We start from the raw sequence: 15809 nt of genomic DNA on the forward strand, positions 1-15809 counted from the left end.
CTCGAACAAGAAATCAGAACGACGTGTACGTCCCGGGAACATTAATTAGAACGTACGTGGAAATTCAGTCGCTGCTGGTTTAATTAAGCCATACCCACGTAGATCAGTTCTGCGTTACGTCCTTTAACCCTATTACATTAACACTATTTAACACTATTTTAACACTATTTACAACTGAAAAATTGTACAAAGCATAGTAACGAGAAGACAGCTCCAATATCTAAAATATATATTTACGTCCAATCAGATATATTGGTTTTCTCATACATCTACAGCTTCTTAAAAAATTGCAATCTAATAAGTTAGCACAATGTCGAAAGAATATACATATGTACTTTTTGCCTATACAAATATCGTAGATACGACCGAAACATTCCAAGCGTGATATTTCAAATATTTCACGAAACATGACCCGAAAAAACAGGGATGCAAATATATCGAAGAATCGTAAGAACTGGGCCTTTTTCCATCATCATTTCCTATTTTATTTTGCAAACTTACTACAGTCTACTGTGTGTAGTTTTATTCATTCGTTTCTTAAATTAAAAAATGATCTCAACGTGGAAATCTCACTTACTTCAATAAAAAAAAAGCGCAAAACTCTATTATTAACAATATTGATCGAGCATAAATTCATAGGACGTTTCAAAAGTGATTTGATTTTGTCTGACTATGAGTTAGTTTTCCTTCGATTAATCCACTGAGAAGTGGAACTGCCTTCTGATTGCAGCACTTCCCTCAATTGGGAACAGGTACGTGGACGACAGAGAGAAGTTGGTCGTAATCCAACACACTTTCCAGTTTAAATAAGAAACTGGCCAGATACTTGGAGTGGATAAGCAGAAATCGGTGGCCTCGAGGTAAGTTTAGAGTCGGGACAGGATCGATCGACTTCGTTCCAACAGTGCAGGCTAGGCAAAGGTTGTCGGACACCCCGTATATGTACGGCCACATACCAAGACGGGCTACTCGGTAGCTGCGTGAGATACAAGGGGTTGTATATCAAGGAGCCACGCCTAACACGAGAACCACTTCCGGTCTAGACACGCGAGCTTGCTTGCCTGCCAACCCAGCCCCAGCCTTGAGCGTCCAATCGGTTCTCTAAATACGTCGGCATTTACAACCTCCTCCTATCCAACCTATTCCTACGACCTGGCTCAGAATTGAGTTTTCTCTGCCGCCGGGAAAGCAGAACGCGATCCAACTCACGCTCGCGCTGATATCTTTACGTGACTACGCGCCGATTGAAATCTTGCGGAGCAACAACAACACTCGACGTAGGATTGGTCGCGATGGGTAACGCTCTTGGCGAGGAGACCTATGCACGTTCAGAACGTGTCAGAGGTTTGTTTGATTTGTTCTGAACTCGTGAGATTCGATTCGGTTGGTTGCACAGTTGAATTACTTGCGGAGAAAGCGAGGAAAGGAGTGCAGTGATCGATTAAGTTTAACTCGTGACTGCTTAGGTGAAGTCGTTTAACTTTCGGCAATTTTCACTTCTCTAGTGATGCGCGAAGTATTCGTGTTGTGAATGATCATTCGTATTGGTTTACTATACCTATTAAACGATAGTTTGACTGATTTTTAAAGCAGGAATTAAGTATATCTTATAGTAGTATCTTTTGTGTATGTGAGTGTGTGTAACTAGATATTTGTACGTTTTTGAGTATTTCTGTGAGGTGCTATTAACGTAACAAAATAACTGTGCTTGTTACAGTTAGAGAACATTGCCAAGCAAAGTACTAAAGTACCAAAGCACTAAAAATTACTTCCCCAGTACTTTAGTACTTGGGCACTTCAGTACTTTAGTACTTCAACTTCAACTTCAACTTCATCTTCAACTTCAACTTCAACTTCAACTTCAACTTCAACTTCAACTTCAACTTCAACTTCAACTTCAACTTCAACTTCAACTTCAACTTCAACTTCAACTTCAACTTCAACTTCAACTTCAACTTCAACTTCAACTTCAACTTCAACTTCAACTTCAACTTCAACTTCAACTTCAACTTCAACTTCAACTTCAACTTCAACTTCAACTTCAACTTCAACTTCAACTTCAACTTCAACTTCAACTTCAACTTCAACTTCAACTTCAACTTCAACTTCAACTTCAACTTCAACTTCAACTTCAACTTCAACTTCAACTTCAACTTCAACTTCAACTTCAACTTCAACTTCAACTTCAACTTCAACTTCAACTTCAACTTCAACTTCAACTTCAACTTCAACTTCAACTTCAACTTCAACTTCAACTTCAACTTCAACTTCAACTTCAACTTCAACTTCAACTTCAACTTCAACTTCAACTTCAACTTCAACTTCAACTTCAACTTCAACTTCAACTTCAACTTCAACTTCAACTTCAACTTCAACTTCAACTTCAACTTCAACTTCAACTTCAACTTCAACTTCAACTTCAACTTCAACTTCAACTTCAACTTCAACTTCAACTTCAGCCTCAACTTCAGCTTCAGCTTCAGCTTCAACTTCAACTTAACTTCAACTTCAGTACTTTGGTATCTTGGTGCTTTGGTGCTTTAGTACTTAGTGTTTAGTGTTAGTGTTAGTGTTAGTGTTAGTGTTAATAGCACGAGACTTAAAGGACAGTGTTGTTTCTGTTACAAAACACGCACGTTTCGTGTTAATTGGTGAAGTAACTTTACATGTGAGAACGCCGAATATAATTTCTCTTTAATTGACAGAACGTCGAAATCTTTAACAAATAATTTTCATCTCATTCGATGTTTAGATCGTATTAAAATCAGTTTTAGTATCATCGAAAACAAGTTACGTAATATCGATATTTTTCTTAACGTAGACAAAAATTGAATTCTCCATCTTCCATTATCAGTAACTGAGACAAACGTTACCATGTTGGGAATCAGATGTTCGGGACAACGTCTCGTTACGATACTCGCGACGTTGATTCTATTCGTGCCATTCGATTACGTGGTTATTTTCCTGACATACGCTCTTTTAATCCGGGGTGTGGAGAACTTGAGGGAAGGAGCAAAGGCATACTCCTCATCGGCAGAGATGCGCGGCTTTTATCCGACTTTATTCCCGAAAACATTACTAAGTAAATCGAAAACGTTCTAATATGTAGACCGAACTGCTTCAAATTTTAGTAACAATTTCTTTACTTCCAATTCACGCATAAATGCATAAACTGAATTACTATCGACGATAAAAAGATATCTTCTTTTAAGACACCAATGAAACGTACCAGAACTATGTATTTCTATCAAAAAATTTCATCCGAAAATAGAAAATCGTATTCCTGAAATTCCAGCAAAAGTATAAATAACAAGTAAAAGAATTAGAAAGAAAAATAACCGATGATATTTGGAGAAGACAAAAGAATTATTGCTCGACTATCCTACCTACCATTGCGCGCTACTAAACCACGTAAGGTAAAACGAATCACAAAATAAGCAATCTTTCTTCATTCCGTCGCCACTCCTTGACGTTACAAACGCGAAAATCAATAGATCTAAGCGCAAAGTGCATGTAACGTGCCAAGAATGAAAATGAACAGAAATAAATGGAAAGAGATCGCATTACCGAATACGTAATATATACATACATATTCCTTTTGCTTGTTAAAGTGCCGTCTCCGAGCGGATTACATCTCCTTTTTATACATGGAAATGGAAACACATATCAATCGTGTGTCTTCTATTTGCCGAATCAAACCGTTCTATGTTTCCCTTCTCTCTGTGCAGATGGAAAAGCAACCCAGTCTCCGGGGAGCTCTTTTATGGACTTTGCTGCGACTGATGCTTTCCAAATAGTTTGGATGGCAATCCAAACCAATAGCATGGGACAGAATAGAATGAGGGTCAGAGCCGCGTTCAAAATGGAGCTTGTTTGGAAAATTCATTGGCAGTTATGCAACGAAAAAGTTAGCTGTCTGCAATATATTGAAACGATGCGCTCCTTTCTTTCGTTATTACGATCAAAAGAATTAAAAGCTTGTGCGCCGCTGCTGCAATTGAATAGACGTTGGCAATAATTAACGATAATTGCAACCTCTTTTCGGTTATTTTCGATTCACTATCTTTCGATCGTTAAAAATGTTTTTCATATTTTAGAATACTTTGTCTCTAATAGATAGAAAATTTCCTAAAAATTTGAAATATTTTTTTTTTTTTAGTACGAAAGAATAAAAAACAAAATTTCTGAAATTGTGGAATATCTCTTGTTTAATTTGTAAAAGAAAAAAAAGCGAAAAATCGTTATTAATATTCGCATCTTTCCATTTCAACTTTATTGAACCAATTACAAAAATTGGAAAACTATATCCGTGCTGAAATCACGTTATTTCTCTAAAATTTTCTCGGAAACGTGTGAAAGAGACATTGTAAATGTTAGATCTTCGTAACGCTGCAGAAACGAAGTTCTATTTAAAAATGTCAAAAAAATAGATATGATACGCTGCCTCTCGAAAATCTGTTTTGAAGTTCGCGCATCGATTTTTATTGACTTTTAAAAATTGAGTTTATATCGGTTTTGATAATGTTGTAACGTTGCAGATCAATTTCTACAGAAATTTTATTTTGCTTTTACTGGTGATTGCTACTACGGGAAAATATTTTTAAAACGCATTAATAGCGTTTGAATATTCCGGCAGTTTCATCTGGATTATCGATTTTATTTAAATTAGCTTCTACTTCAAAATTAAGCTGGGAAGGTAAACTGATACGCATTGGAATTACAAAATTATGTACATAATACTTTGAATTCGTTCTATCAAATAAACATATATTGTAGGTTATAACTTTGCTATAATCACATAAAAATAAGAGAACATTTAGACAGTAAGACAAAATATTTGTATTATTATAATGAAATTATTATAACATGCTAAAAGCTATCAACTATTGCAACGTTTCAAAATTATATATATATTCCAAAGCTTTCAAAATATTGCTAAAAAAGCAAGAATTTACATCAGTGTATGAAATAAATGATTAAATTAGTACTGACTTAATGGATGTGCTACGCAAGCATCAGTAATGAACTCAAAAAATTAAAAAATATTGTCCAGGTTATAGGCCGAGTATCGACCAATCGACTAATTTGCAACTAACCACATCAGATAGCCATAAATTCACAGAAACAAGAAATAGAAAATACTCAAAAAGCTGTACAATATCGAAAATAAAACATCATGATAAATATCAAGTATCATCAAATACAAACGCCATGAGGTAGATCAGTCAATCTACTATTATGCATCACGTACAACAAAATTAATTACGATCATCGTATCATTACGAGGAATAACAATTATCATAATTAAATATAATAAGGAGGTACGTAACATGTTGCTCAAGACATAAGAAAAAGAATAGAACTTTTGCTACGTTAATGGCTAAAAAAGAAAACTGTTACACGAACATCTTGTTCTCTCTTAAAGAAATAAATCCATTTCATTCGCTTCGAATTAATAATCACATTAAAAATCACTATGAACCAACTGCTCCATTTCTAAGCCTTTTAAATGGAAGTAATTTTAAATAAATAAATAATAAATAAATAGCAGATTTCCATAATGAGCGGTCAGAAAATTGGACCAAACAATATCTCAGCGAAATAAAATAAAATTTCACATCAAGCCGTTACGATAACTTCAAAAGTATGTAAAAGATACCTACCTATTAATGTAGCAACATTCTACTTACATAATTTGAAAATCTGGAGACACTTTGACATACTTTTGCACCGCAAGTAATCACTTTTCACCGACAAAAATGGGAAAGATCGGCATAATTTGCCGCGTAAACTATTCATCGGTTTGGCACTGATACACATAGGTACGTACATAGACCAAGTTATCGTGGACAACGCAGCACAATCGGACGCGTAGAGGATCGGAGTCGAAATAATCCGACGCATGTTTGTCGAGAAGAATGCAATTATGGGCCGATACAATGGCCAAATTGACGTTCCTCTGAAAATTGTTGCCGACATGATCACATAACGTTTACCGATGCGCCCGATGGCGCGACATTCCTTTTAAACCTTAAAAACCGAAAGTTTTTACCAAAATACGAATGAATTATTAAAAAATTATTAAAAACCGATTTATTAAAAAATATGAGCGCAAAATATCGTTAAAATTTGCGCTAAATTCGATTTAAAGGTGAAACAATTTGTACCGTTTACATGGAACCAAAATTTCGACAAAAGACGAGTATTCCTACATGAAACGTATTGAAGGAGGAAAGGTTTAAATGATTATTTTGTTAAAAGATATTAAAGAGAAGAGCAATTTAATATCGCTCTTCTTATCCTGCTTATTCATAGATCGTAGTTTATGGTGATGTGACTTTATTACACGACACTATTTAATGCATCAGAAAGTTATAATATACAATAAGAGTAAAATATTTTGTAAAATGTTATCATTGCATTCGACATTGCTAGTACCACTATTATCCTGAAAGTTGATTTCGATGATTCTTCTTCAGCATTGTACAACAAATTACCAATATCTGTATCTTAATACCATTAGTCCTACTTGGAAAAATAACTTCATTGCTTCGATTACTAATGAAACTTAAGCTGATGGGAAAGAAAAGTATACTATTTGTAAGAAAATATTAAAAACCGAAATCCAATAAATTTGCGTGAATCTAGTTCTGGTTTTCCTTTTCCGAAACCACAGTCCACAACATAATCAACGACGAAATATAGCAAACTCGATCGAACACATATAACAAATCTTACCTAGACCTCACCTGTACATAAATCCTGTAAAGCACGTACATACCGACACACAAATTACCTGACCGTGAATATGTAAGTCATCCGACATGAAACTAATTCTATGAGAAAGATTCCGCAAATACAAGGGACCGATTAAAGCCTTGTCCCTAAATTACGTTTCATCTGGCGGTGTCCAAAGTGGACTCGACCGCGTACCGACCGACCCGGAAGTTAAGAGGCCGCAATTAAGCGTCGTTGAATCGATGAAATTATCCTTTTAAAGCGGCGCGAATCGTAGCAGCTTAGCAGTGCGATCGAACCCGTTGAAACGGAATTACAGAGAGCGTGGTGGTGAGGTCGCGTGTCGTGAGATAGGCCAGGAACCCTTGTGGCGTCCGGCCGCCATTGGTTCTCCGCAGTGGCTTGTGGGGGTGGCTACCCTTAAAACGTCAAGAAGCCCAGGTGGTCCGGCACGATATCGCGCTAACTCAATCAATGCGCTATTCCTTCCTTGGTATCAGAGATTCTTATCTGACGTCACTTTCTCGGCCTTCAGGGGCTCGAATCGTGTTCAAAAGGGGACCAACGGCCCAGGGATAAAAGAACACGGAATGATTAACAGCTGTTCTTAATCTTAGAATAGTTTGAACGTCTCTGAGATAAGGCCAAGGGATTGTTAATGATTTGACGAGAGGTGGGAAAATGTTCGTGCCTTCTTATTTGCAAGATATAAAGTATCGAATCTCGTAAGGAGACGAAGGTGGATGTCAATGGATTTTTAAGTGAGTGCAGATTCGTTTGATAATTTCTCATAATAGTACAATTTAATAACACGTTCTTTCCGATGAATGCGATTTTTTATGGATTTGAAAAGCGAGTATGGGCTTATTTTTATAATTTTTAAATATTTTAATAGAAACGTAGATGAGTTATTTGTACAAAAATATGTCATGCAAATGTGATATGTTCGTTTAACAGTGGCATATGGAGGAATTTAACTTCTAATTCTTTGGTTCGTCAAAATTGTGCTCATAAAGATATGGATTTGCGTAAAAGTCTACTTACTGTTACACGATATGTCAGTGGCTGCTCGATCAAGTCTCAAATGTTGTATCCTTAAAGACTTTATATTTATATATTATCAAATATTATTATTATTATATATTAAAGAAATTATATTTTTCAATCTCGTGTGTCAAAACACAGAATTCTTATTTATGTCTTTGAACGATTCATACCGCACGGAAATCGACAGTCGAATTCAACCGACTGCATTTCAGAGCGAACTTTTGACGAGGTGGAAAAATAGTCGTTGGATTAAGGTAATTAAAATCCAATTAATAATTTAATCAACGACAGGGTCCGATAAAACGAGGACGGAAAGGAGGACACGGCGGAACCGTGGCAAAACGGGATACACGTGGTTGACGCGCTACGACATAATTCCTTAGGAATTTCGAGAAAAGTTTCGGTCGTTTTAACAAAAAGTTACGCGGCCCAATTAAATCAGCCGACGATCCAATTCAATTTCAGTCGGGGGTGTAATTAAATCTCCGACGAATTAGCGAAAGATTTCGGCGACTCGAGTAAATTTCAGTGGAAATTAAATTTTTGACGAGTCAACAAAACTTTTCTCATCTCCAGGCCGCGACCGGCGTGCAACCGTCCCCGCTTCTGCTCGCTTTTCCACTGTGTTACACAACCCCTTCGCGCGCCCACTTTCCCACCCGCATACTGAAAAAAAGAGTTTTGCTCCGCGCCAGAGACTAAATCATATGAAGTGAATCGAAGCGTGATACGCGAAAAACATACAGATCGCGTTGTGTAGGTACAATGGAATTATACGATGCCGAAGTTCAATATTGTCGGCGTAAATAAATCGCGATGAATAGACTGCGAATTTTTATGCACGTGGGAAATTTGATAGGGGAAAAAACGTTCACAATACACAAAAATATAAAAATGATCATTCAAACAGAGGCACTGAAGAGATCTCGAAGAGAGAATCATCGTAAGATGTAGTGGGTGAAATAAATCATTATATAGGTCCCGTACCTTTAATTACCTTAATAAAAATATGAAACTCCATAAAAATCATAATTGCGATTTAGTAATAAGTTTAAAAAGAGCACTGGGAATGAGTATCGTATATGTGAATATCGTATGAAATTTGAATTATTTTCATAATTATTACATAATAAATTTTGTATTTTATATTAATTAAATTTACATTTTAATATTTACTTAATAGTCATAAGCTGCAGCCTTATTAAATATTTAGCACTTTCCTCAAAAATCAGTTGAACGAAACGATCACTTATCTCCAAAAGAAAAAGATCTTGAGCAGATAGCTTTAGAGTTAGGCAGGGAAAATTGATTCACGCAAATGTAACACGTGAAAGTTTGATATGATAAAAGATACAGCATGTTTCTTCGTTAAATTATCTTGTATCAGTGCAATGGAATTACACGATGCCAGGATTTCCCTACCGTTCGCCATAAAGAATGGGTTTCCAACGTAAAGTGCGATTAGAGGGGGTGCGTGCTTCGAGGTGAATGACGATGGTGTACGCGTACGCGTGTACATGCCAGAGTAAATGTTCTTAATGACGGTCAGTGCGTTACGAGAATGGGTTATAGCGGGAACAATGAGTTGAGCGAGCATTCACTGACTTCGTAAAGCGAATGTTTATGGATAGAATGGCGAGAAAACGTCGTATAGAGGCGTGCAGATCGATTATTCTACGCAAAGTTATTGTGACTGCGTTGATGTACCTTACAATGTACAAGGTGTTTCTATTGTCGAAGGAAACATTGGGCATTGTTTTTTCGCAACCCCAGTAGATTGATAGAAAATTGTATTAATTACCAGAAGTAAACTTCAAATTACACGGCTGGTTATGATTCTTTCGCGATAGAATATTAAAATATGTTCTTCGTATATTATGCATGACAACAATTATTCAGATAAATTTTAAGTGTAATTAAATATATATAAAGCAATAAATATTTACAGTAAGAGGCTCTAAAAAGTGGAAATTTAGATGAGATCTCGTGATTCAACTTTACGTTTAAGCATTCATTTTTATGTGACTATAAACATCACTCGCTTCAATAGTATTTAAGTTTTTAAGACAGCTGCCGCTACGTGAACGCTAAAAACTGCAAGTGCAGCTTTAAAAACGCTCTAAGAATCATCGTTAAAATTAAAACTTAATTTAAGAAAACCTTATCGTATTCTTTGCAGAACATTATGAACCTTCGTACTTTTTATTCTGGCAAAGCTGTAAATATAAAATGATAACGTTTCGTACAATGCTGAAGAAAGAGGATTCAAAGATTGAATTTTAATTTAAACCTTTCCCGTATTGAGATACATTTCGAATATCTTTTTCCTGAAAGTGGAAGATTCTTAGTTTTGCATTTTACGTATCCACTTTAAACATAGATAAATATAATACCTATAAAACTATAATAGTGATAGAGATAACAATAACATAATAATCCACATCGTAATGGTGTAGCCTGTAATATCTCCTATAAAAATGATAATAATTAAATATTAGGTGAATTTCATCAATTTCAGTGTATCAAAAAACAAAATTCACAAATTTGTTGCTGCATAAGGTATACCTGTTGTATATAAGCAATATTCTTTGTCATATTTAACACATTACGTGCAACGTCCTATTTAAATTACCTATTTACATATTTTCTTTTTTACTTTCGTTCTCTAATCACGAAATATTTCTTGATCTACACGCAATGTGTTGTTATCTAGAGTAAAAATTTATTTTACTTAAATGGAACTGACGTGCTGTTTGCGTCGCATAATACCACCATGCCGTTAATTAAAAATGAAAATTCGATAAAATTTTTATCGATCGATAATTCATCGGCGTGATACAACGATTCATTGAAACCTTCGTATCAAGCATCTATCGAGTACAAACGATAAATCATGGAATAGCATATGTTTTGTTAATCAGCAACGAAGAATGGATCATGCGGCTCGGCGTCATCGTGGATCAGTAATTAATCGTGGACACGGAGTAGTATGTTCTCTGCCGACCAGCAACGAACTATAGATCACGTAGTACCGTGTGTTTTGTTAATTAGCGATGAACTATGGATCGTACAGTAGCACCGACATATATCACGCGTTAACGCACAGCAGGCTGCGTTATGCAACTGGCGAACCGACCTCTACTTTCGAATAGCGTTATTCATTCATTGTTCATTTTCCACCACGATTTTCCTCTTGGGTAAAGACTAACTCGGAGCACGTAGGGTATTATGGCTGCAACGAAGAATGCACAGTGAACGAGAGAGGGAAATCAGGAAGTAGAACGAGCCAAAGATTAACAAGGGAACCACCTGAGACGTTTGGTAGATTTAAATGAAATTTCACTAGAAAATAATCAAAAGAAAATCTACAAAATACATCAACGCGATTGTAAGTTTTATAATTTTCATTAATCGGTTAACTGTGTAAATCACCATACATATTTTCAATTTTATCTTATATAATTATATCTGCAATTTTAGCTTCAGCAAAGTACTGTCTCCTTTTTATTTCTATTGTTCAATTTAATTCTTGAAAGCAAAATGAAACGATTAAATTGGTAAAAGAGAATGCAAAAGATAGTAGCAAAGGAATAAGACATTTAATAAAAATCAAATGACGGAACACATTTACAAATAAAATTCCAATAAACGCGTATCGTAAACGGATCGATCACAGATGTTATCATTCACAGATCAATTGATTTTAGACCGAACGTACTTAGCTGGTGAACAAACTTGATAAAACATTACAAGTTTGTCGATGATTGAAAAGTATACTGACAAGAATCGTGTATCAATCAACGTCAAAAGCACGGATAATATTAATAGAATAAAGAAATACATCTACTAATTCAATATTTATCGACAATTATTATAAAAGGACCACATGTGTCACACGTGGTTCACAGATCGTTTGATTCTCTAGACAGAAAATAGTCACCGCCTTAACAAAATTCTACTTCCTTCTCCTTACCTTTCTCATACACCGGAATCCTTGTTTCGTGATAACAGACAGCACGTCATTTTCACGTTATCATCGCGCGACGTCAGATCGCCGTGATGCTCCTCGCCTGTTGCATGAACGATTACGCGACGAATTAAAATAACCGGAGTTGTACGGTTATCCATCTCAAGGATTTCGAAACGAGAACATCCTGATTATCGTCGAGGACGAGAACAGCTTCGCCGGTTATTTTCACCGGCGCGTATCACCTGTTATCTCATCGTGCACGTTGGTCTATCTGTGTAGGAAGAACGTGTCCCGTCATCGAGACACGATCAAATTGTCCGAGAAGGTCCTCGTTTCGGCGGCGAAATCTAGTTACTCACCGCGGGAATGACGTCAACGTGAGCCTTCACTCGGGGAAGACAGTCGTGTGCGGTACTTACCTAGAAAGGGAAAGAAAAATGAAAGGTTAGAACGCGTACAGTTAAGGCGAGAGACAAGCACCAGGTTCAGGGCAAATGCAATCGCGAAGGTGGAACAATGGTATTCGTTTAATAAAGAACGGCGAGGCAATTTAATGACGCATTCGGTGCACACGCAATCGCGATATTGAAATATTTTGCCGTGTGCTGCAGCAGTGTGTCGATCGCACTTCTGACGCGTGTATTTCAATATCACTGCAACAGCTACGTTCTTTGACTCCAATGATGAATTCATCATGGAAATATTTCGTTTTGCTCGCGACGATCTTTTGCATCGCCGTTTTATTGATACCATCAAACACGTGGTATCGGCATTCGCATAGTTGTGATTCGAACTGGGATTTTGTGCTTATTTGTTTCATATTCCCGGCAACTTGCTATCTCTGCATACTCGAATCCTTTGAACGCAGAGTTTGAACTTTCTCGTGCACCATTTTATAAGATTCTTATGCCGTTTTATTGTCGTATTCTAATATAATATTTGATTGAAAATTGTTATCGTCTATGTGTATATAGGGTGTCCTACCTAACTTGAACATTATTTATGACAGGGAAAGGATGTCAGAGGAAAGGATTGTTTTATTCGAAGGAACAAATATTACGATGGTCGAACAATTCTTCTCAATGTAATCTTTGTCCAGATTTCAAGCTCGTCGGAGTCCCTTTCGATGGAACTAAATATTTTTATCGTCGCGAAATAACAGCTGAGGTCAAGACGAATAGAACAACCCATAATACCAGGATACTATAATAATATGAATAAATAAAAATGCACTAGGAAAATGAGTGATTAAAACGTTAGCAGGAATCACGATTGAAATTCCCGCAACACGCTAAAACAGACGAATGACTTCTGGAAAAAGAGATGTCATTCTGTTTTCTTTCCCCTTGTTCGGTAGGTAAAGCAAATTTTTGTAGCATGTTCTGTGCGAATTAGTTAATGGTATCAGATCCTTGTGACAGACCATTGCGTGCTACGTACGACTGAGAACGTGCACACAATCGCTGCTAGAATTGTTAAAAAGATGGAAAGGTTATTCATGTGAGAGTTTTATTCCGTAAAGAAAATATAATATCAGATCTAATGTTCAATTAGGACTTAGTTTAAAGTTAGATACATATCGTGAAACGCATTACCGTTGTAATTGTAAGATAACTCAAATGAAATTATAATCGCGATGATTAGGTACTTGCTTTGACAACAGATACGAATACCAAAGTGTATCGTTGGTACTTACACCGATACAAAATAATGGTACATTCTCAAGAAGACAGTAATAGAAAATACAAGCGATTTTAATAAAAATCTCGATAATTAAACGTTCAACAATCGTTAGAAGAAAATCAACCGTTTAGCTCCGCGTGAAATCAAACGAACGTTCTGTCTGTCTGCTTTATTCTTAGCCCGATCAACCCTCTGCTATTTTAGTAACAAACTTACCCAATCCCACGTATAACCAATACACGGTTCTCTCATTGGTGCGTTTCTTTCTCAAATCGGTGGCTTTAAAGCCGCTAGAAAAATAGCCGAGAACTACAAAGGGGTCGGCGACATAGGCAGAAAATCGATCACGAGAAAAACGAAGCGTTGGCCCTGCATCTCGCTGGAAAATTCGAAGGAATGTGTCACCGTCGCAGAAAGGGCGGAAAAAAGCCTCCTTCCCGCCTCCCTTCGTTCTGCGTCTATCCGGCGTTTTTTTAAAGGGCGGCAAATTCCCGGCGGGAGAGAAGGAGTCGCGAAAAAATGGGGTGGAGCCGTATTTCGAGATCGTACATCGCCGGTACAGGGGCGCAAAGTGTTGAAGGGGGTTGACAGAAATGGCTGCGGAAGGGGATAGCTGAAGGTGCGTCACTCACAGCTGACACCCTCCGCGCTCACCCTCGAGCCGGCTTCCACGCGGAACCCTCGCTTAGATTAATGTTTCTCTTTACTTAAGGGCCTTCCAGGACCCCCCTTTTTTTGCATCGCGACTGCATCCAGAAACAGAATCGGAGAAAGAAGGTAAAACCGCGATGACTTGACGCAATTTACATCGGTCTTCCCTTCGTTACCGAGGCAAGGCAACTGCAGAGTCGAGACGTCCACGGTGTAACGCGGTATCCGTGTAACGACTGTTTTTAGAGGGGCACTGGCCGGCAAAGAACAGCTGCCTTTTTGCGCCACCACGGTATTCCCGGCTTCCTGGGATTATTTTATGGATGCACTCGTGTTGCGTCTCCCGAGAAGGAAAATTAATGCTGCTTTAATTCCTCGCGCAGCCAAGTATCGCCATATTTCTTTGGACAGAGACACGTTCCCTGGTATTTTTGGAGACTAATGGGGACGGGCGGTGGAATTCGCCGCGGCAAACTATGATACGAAGAGTAAGAACATATTCTACGTGCTTTAAAAATTAGATAGAAGGTGCGATACGATATATCGTGACCAGTGTGTTTGGAAGACGCGATGGGAGATCGAAGTCGTGTAGATTAGAACTCGAGATGCGAAATATACATCTGTTCTCGTAATACATGTTCGATGAATATGGAACGATCGTGGAAAAAGATGAATCGAAACAGTGTGAAAATTGCTTTTCAATGTCGCTCTGAAGTTTGTACGGCTGTGGTTTTTGTGTGTAGGAAGAAATATAAAAAGCAAGTATCAATAAGAAAGTCGAATAATCGAATAATCGTCAACAGCGTGGACAAATGAAATTTTATATTTCGATGAAACTAATGGAGACTTTTTGGTAAAATGTATTTATTCTCGTAATAAAAGGAATTTGCCTACGTCATCGAACAATAGAAACTACAATTTGCAAGACCGTGATTGTCGTTTTTATCTGCGGTCTAATAATAACAGTCTAATAAAAGATCGTAAAACTTCTGAGCGAAAATGTAATTCGCATCGTTTTGTTCCCAGCGAGATTTTCTTTCTGCCGTTCTCTGCATCTCCTTAATTCGTCCCTGACCTTGCTGACCACACAGGCACAGCCGAGTAAGTACTCAAGTGACCCGGTACGGCCGTGTGTTTATCGATCGCTTGCAAAGTATTCGAGCGAGTCTGTGCACGCGCGTGTCGCTGCAAGCCTCGAAAATACGCATTTCCTGCTAACTGAAGAGAGTAGGCGTGAAAAAGTCAGCGTAACTTCAAGCGACTGAGCGAAAGGAGAAACGATTGCCTCCTCGGCATATCGATGAGAACGTGTCGACGAGAAATCCTCGCGATCACGTTAACGCCGCTCGCGATTACAAAGAGAAAAGAAAGAAATAAACGTTTGCAGTCACGAGACGCGCAAATCGTTCGTATGTAACTCGAGTTACACGTATATAATTATACATGCGCTGTTTATCGATAAGGAAATTCGCGAATTCCATGCACGACTCCGGGATTAGGATCTGTAAACTCGCGAGCAGATTTTGATGAAGTTTAAAACATCGAGCAGTGAGGTGGAAAGATAACGAAGGTAACGAGATGCCTTGGCTTAATGCACGATTTTCTCTGATTTGAGGAGAGACGAAAAGAAATTGGAAGGATCAAATGGAATTTTTATGCTCATAATTTTGACACTTTTTAATTTCTATAGGATTTAATTTGTAATTTTGTCACTTTTTTA

General features: G+C 37.4%; 1 protein-coding gene across 1 annotated transcript; it reads left to right on the forward strand.

The window, feature by feature from the left end:
• Window positions 1-790: 790 nt before the first annotated feature.
• Window positions 791-4832, forward strand: LOC117151215. Its single transcript, XM_033318799.1, has 2 exons — window positions 791-1344; window positions 3729-4832. Exons 1-2 carry the CDS (start codon window positions 1293-1295, stop codon window positions 4016-4018), a joined length of 342 nt encoding a protein of 113 aa, XP_033174690.1. The 5' UTR covers window positions 791-1292; the 3' UTR covers window positions 4019-4832.
• The last annotated feature ends 10977 nt before the right edge of the window (window positions 4833-15809 follow it).

The sequence above is a fragment of the Bombus impatiens genome, unplaced genomic scaffold (assembly GCF_000188095.3).
Source record: "Bombus impatiens unplaced genomic scaffold, BIMP_2.2 scf_0114, whole genome shotgun sequence".
NCBI lineage: Eukaryota > Metazoa > Arthropoda > Insecta > Hymenoptera > Apidae > Bombus > Bombus impatiens.

What these genes read in the sequence shown, in the direction of transcription:
- LOC117151215 (XM_033318799.1), top strand. Translation starts at nt 1,293, where the DNA reads ATGGGTAACGCTCTTGGCGAGGAGACCTATGCACGTTCAGAACGTGTC. An exon ending in ACGTTCAGAACGTGTCAGAG is followed by an intron (nt 1,345 to 3,728) that starts GTTTGTTTGATT and finishes CTCTCTGTGCAG; the next exon opens with ATGGAAAAGCAACCCAGTCT.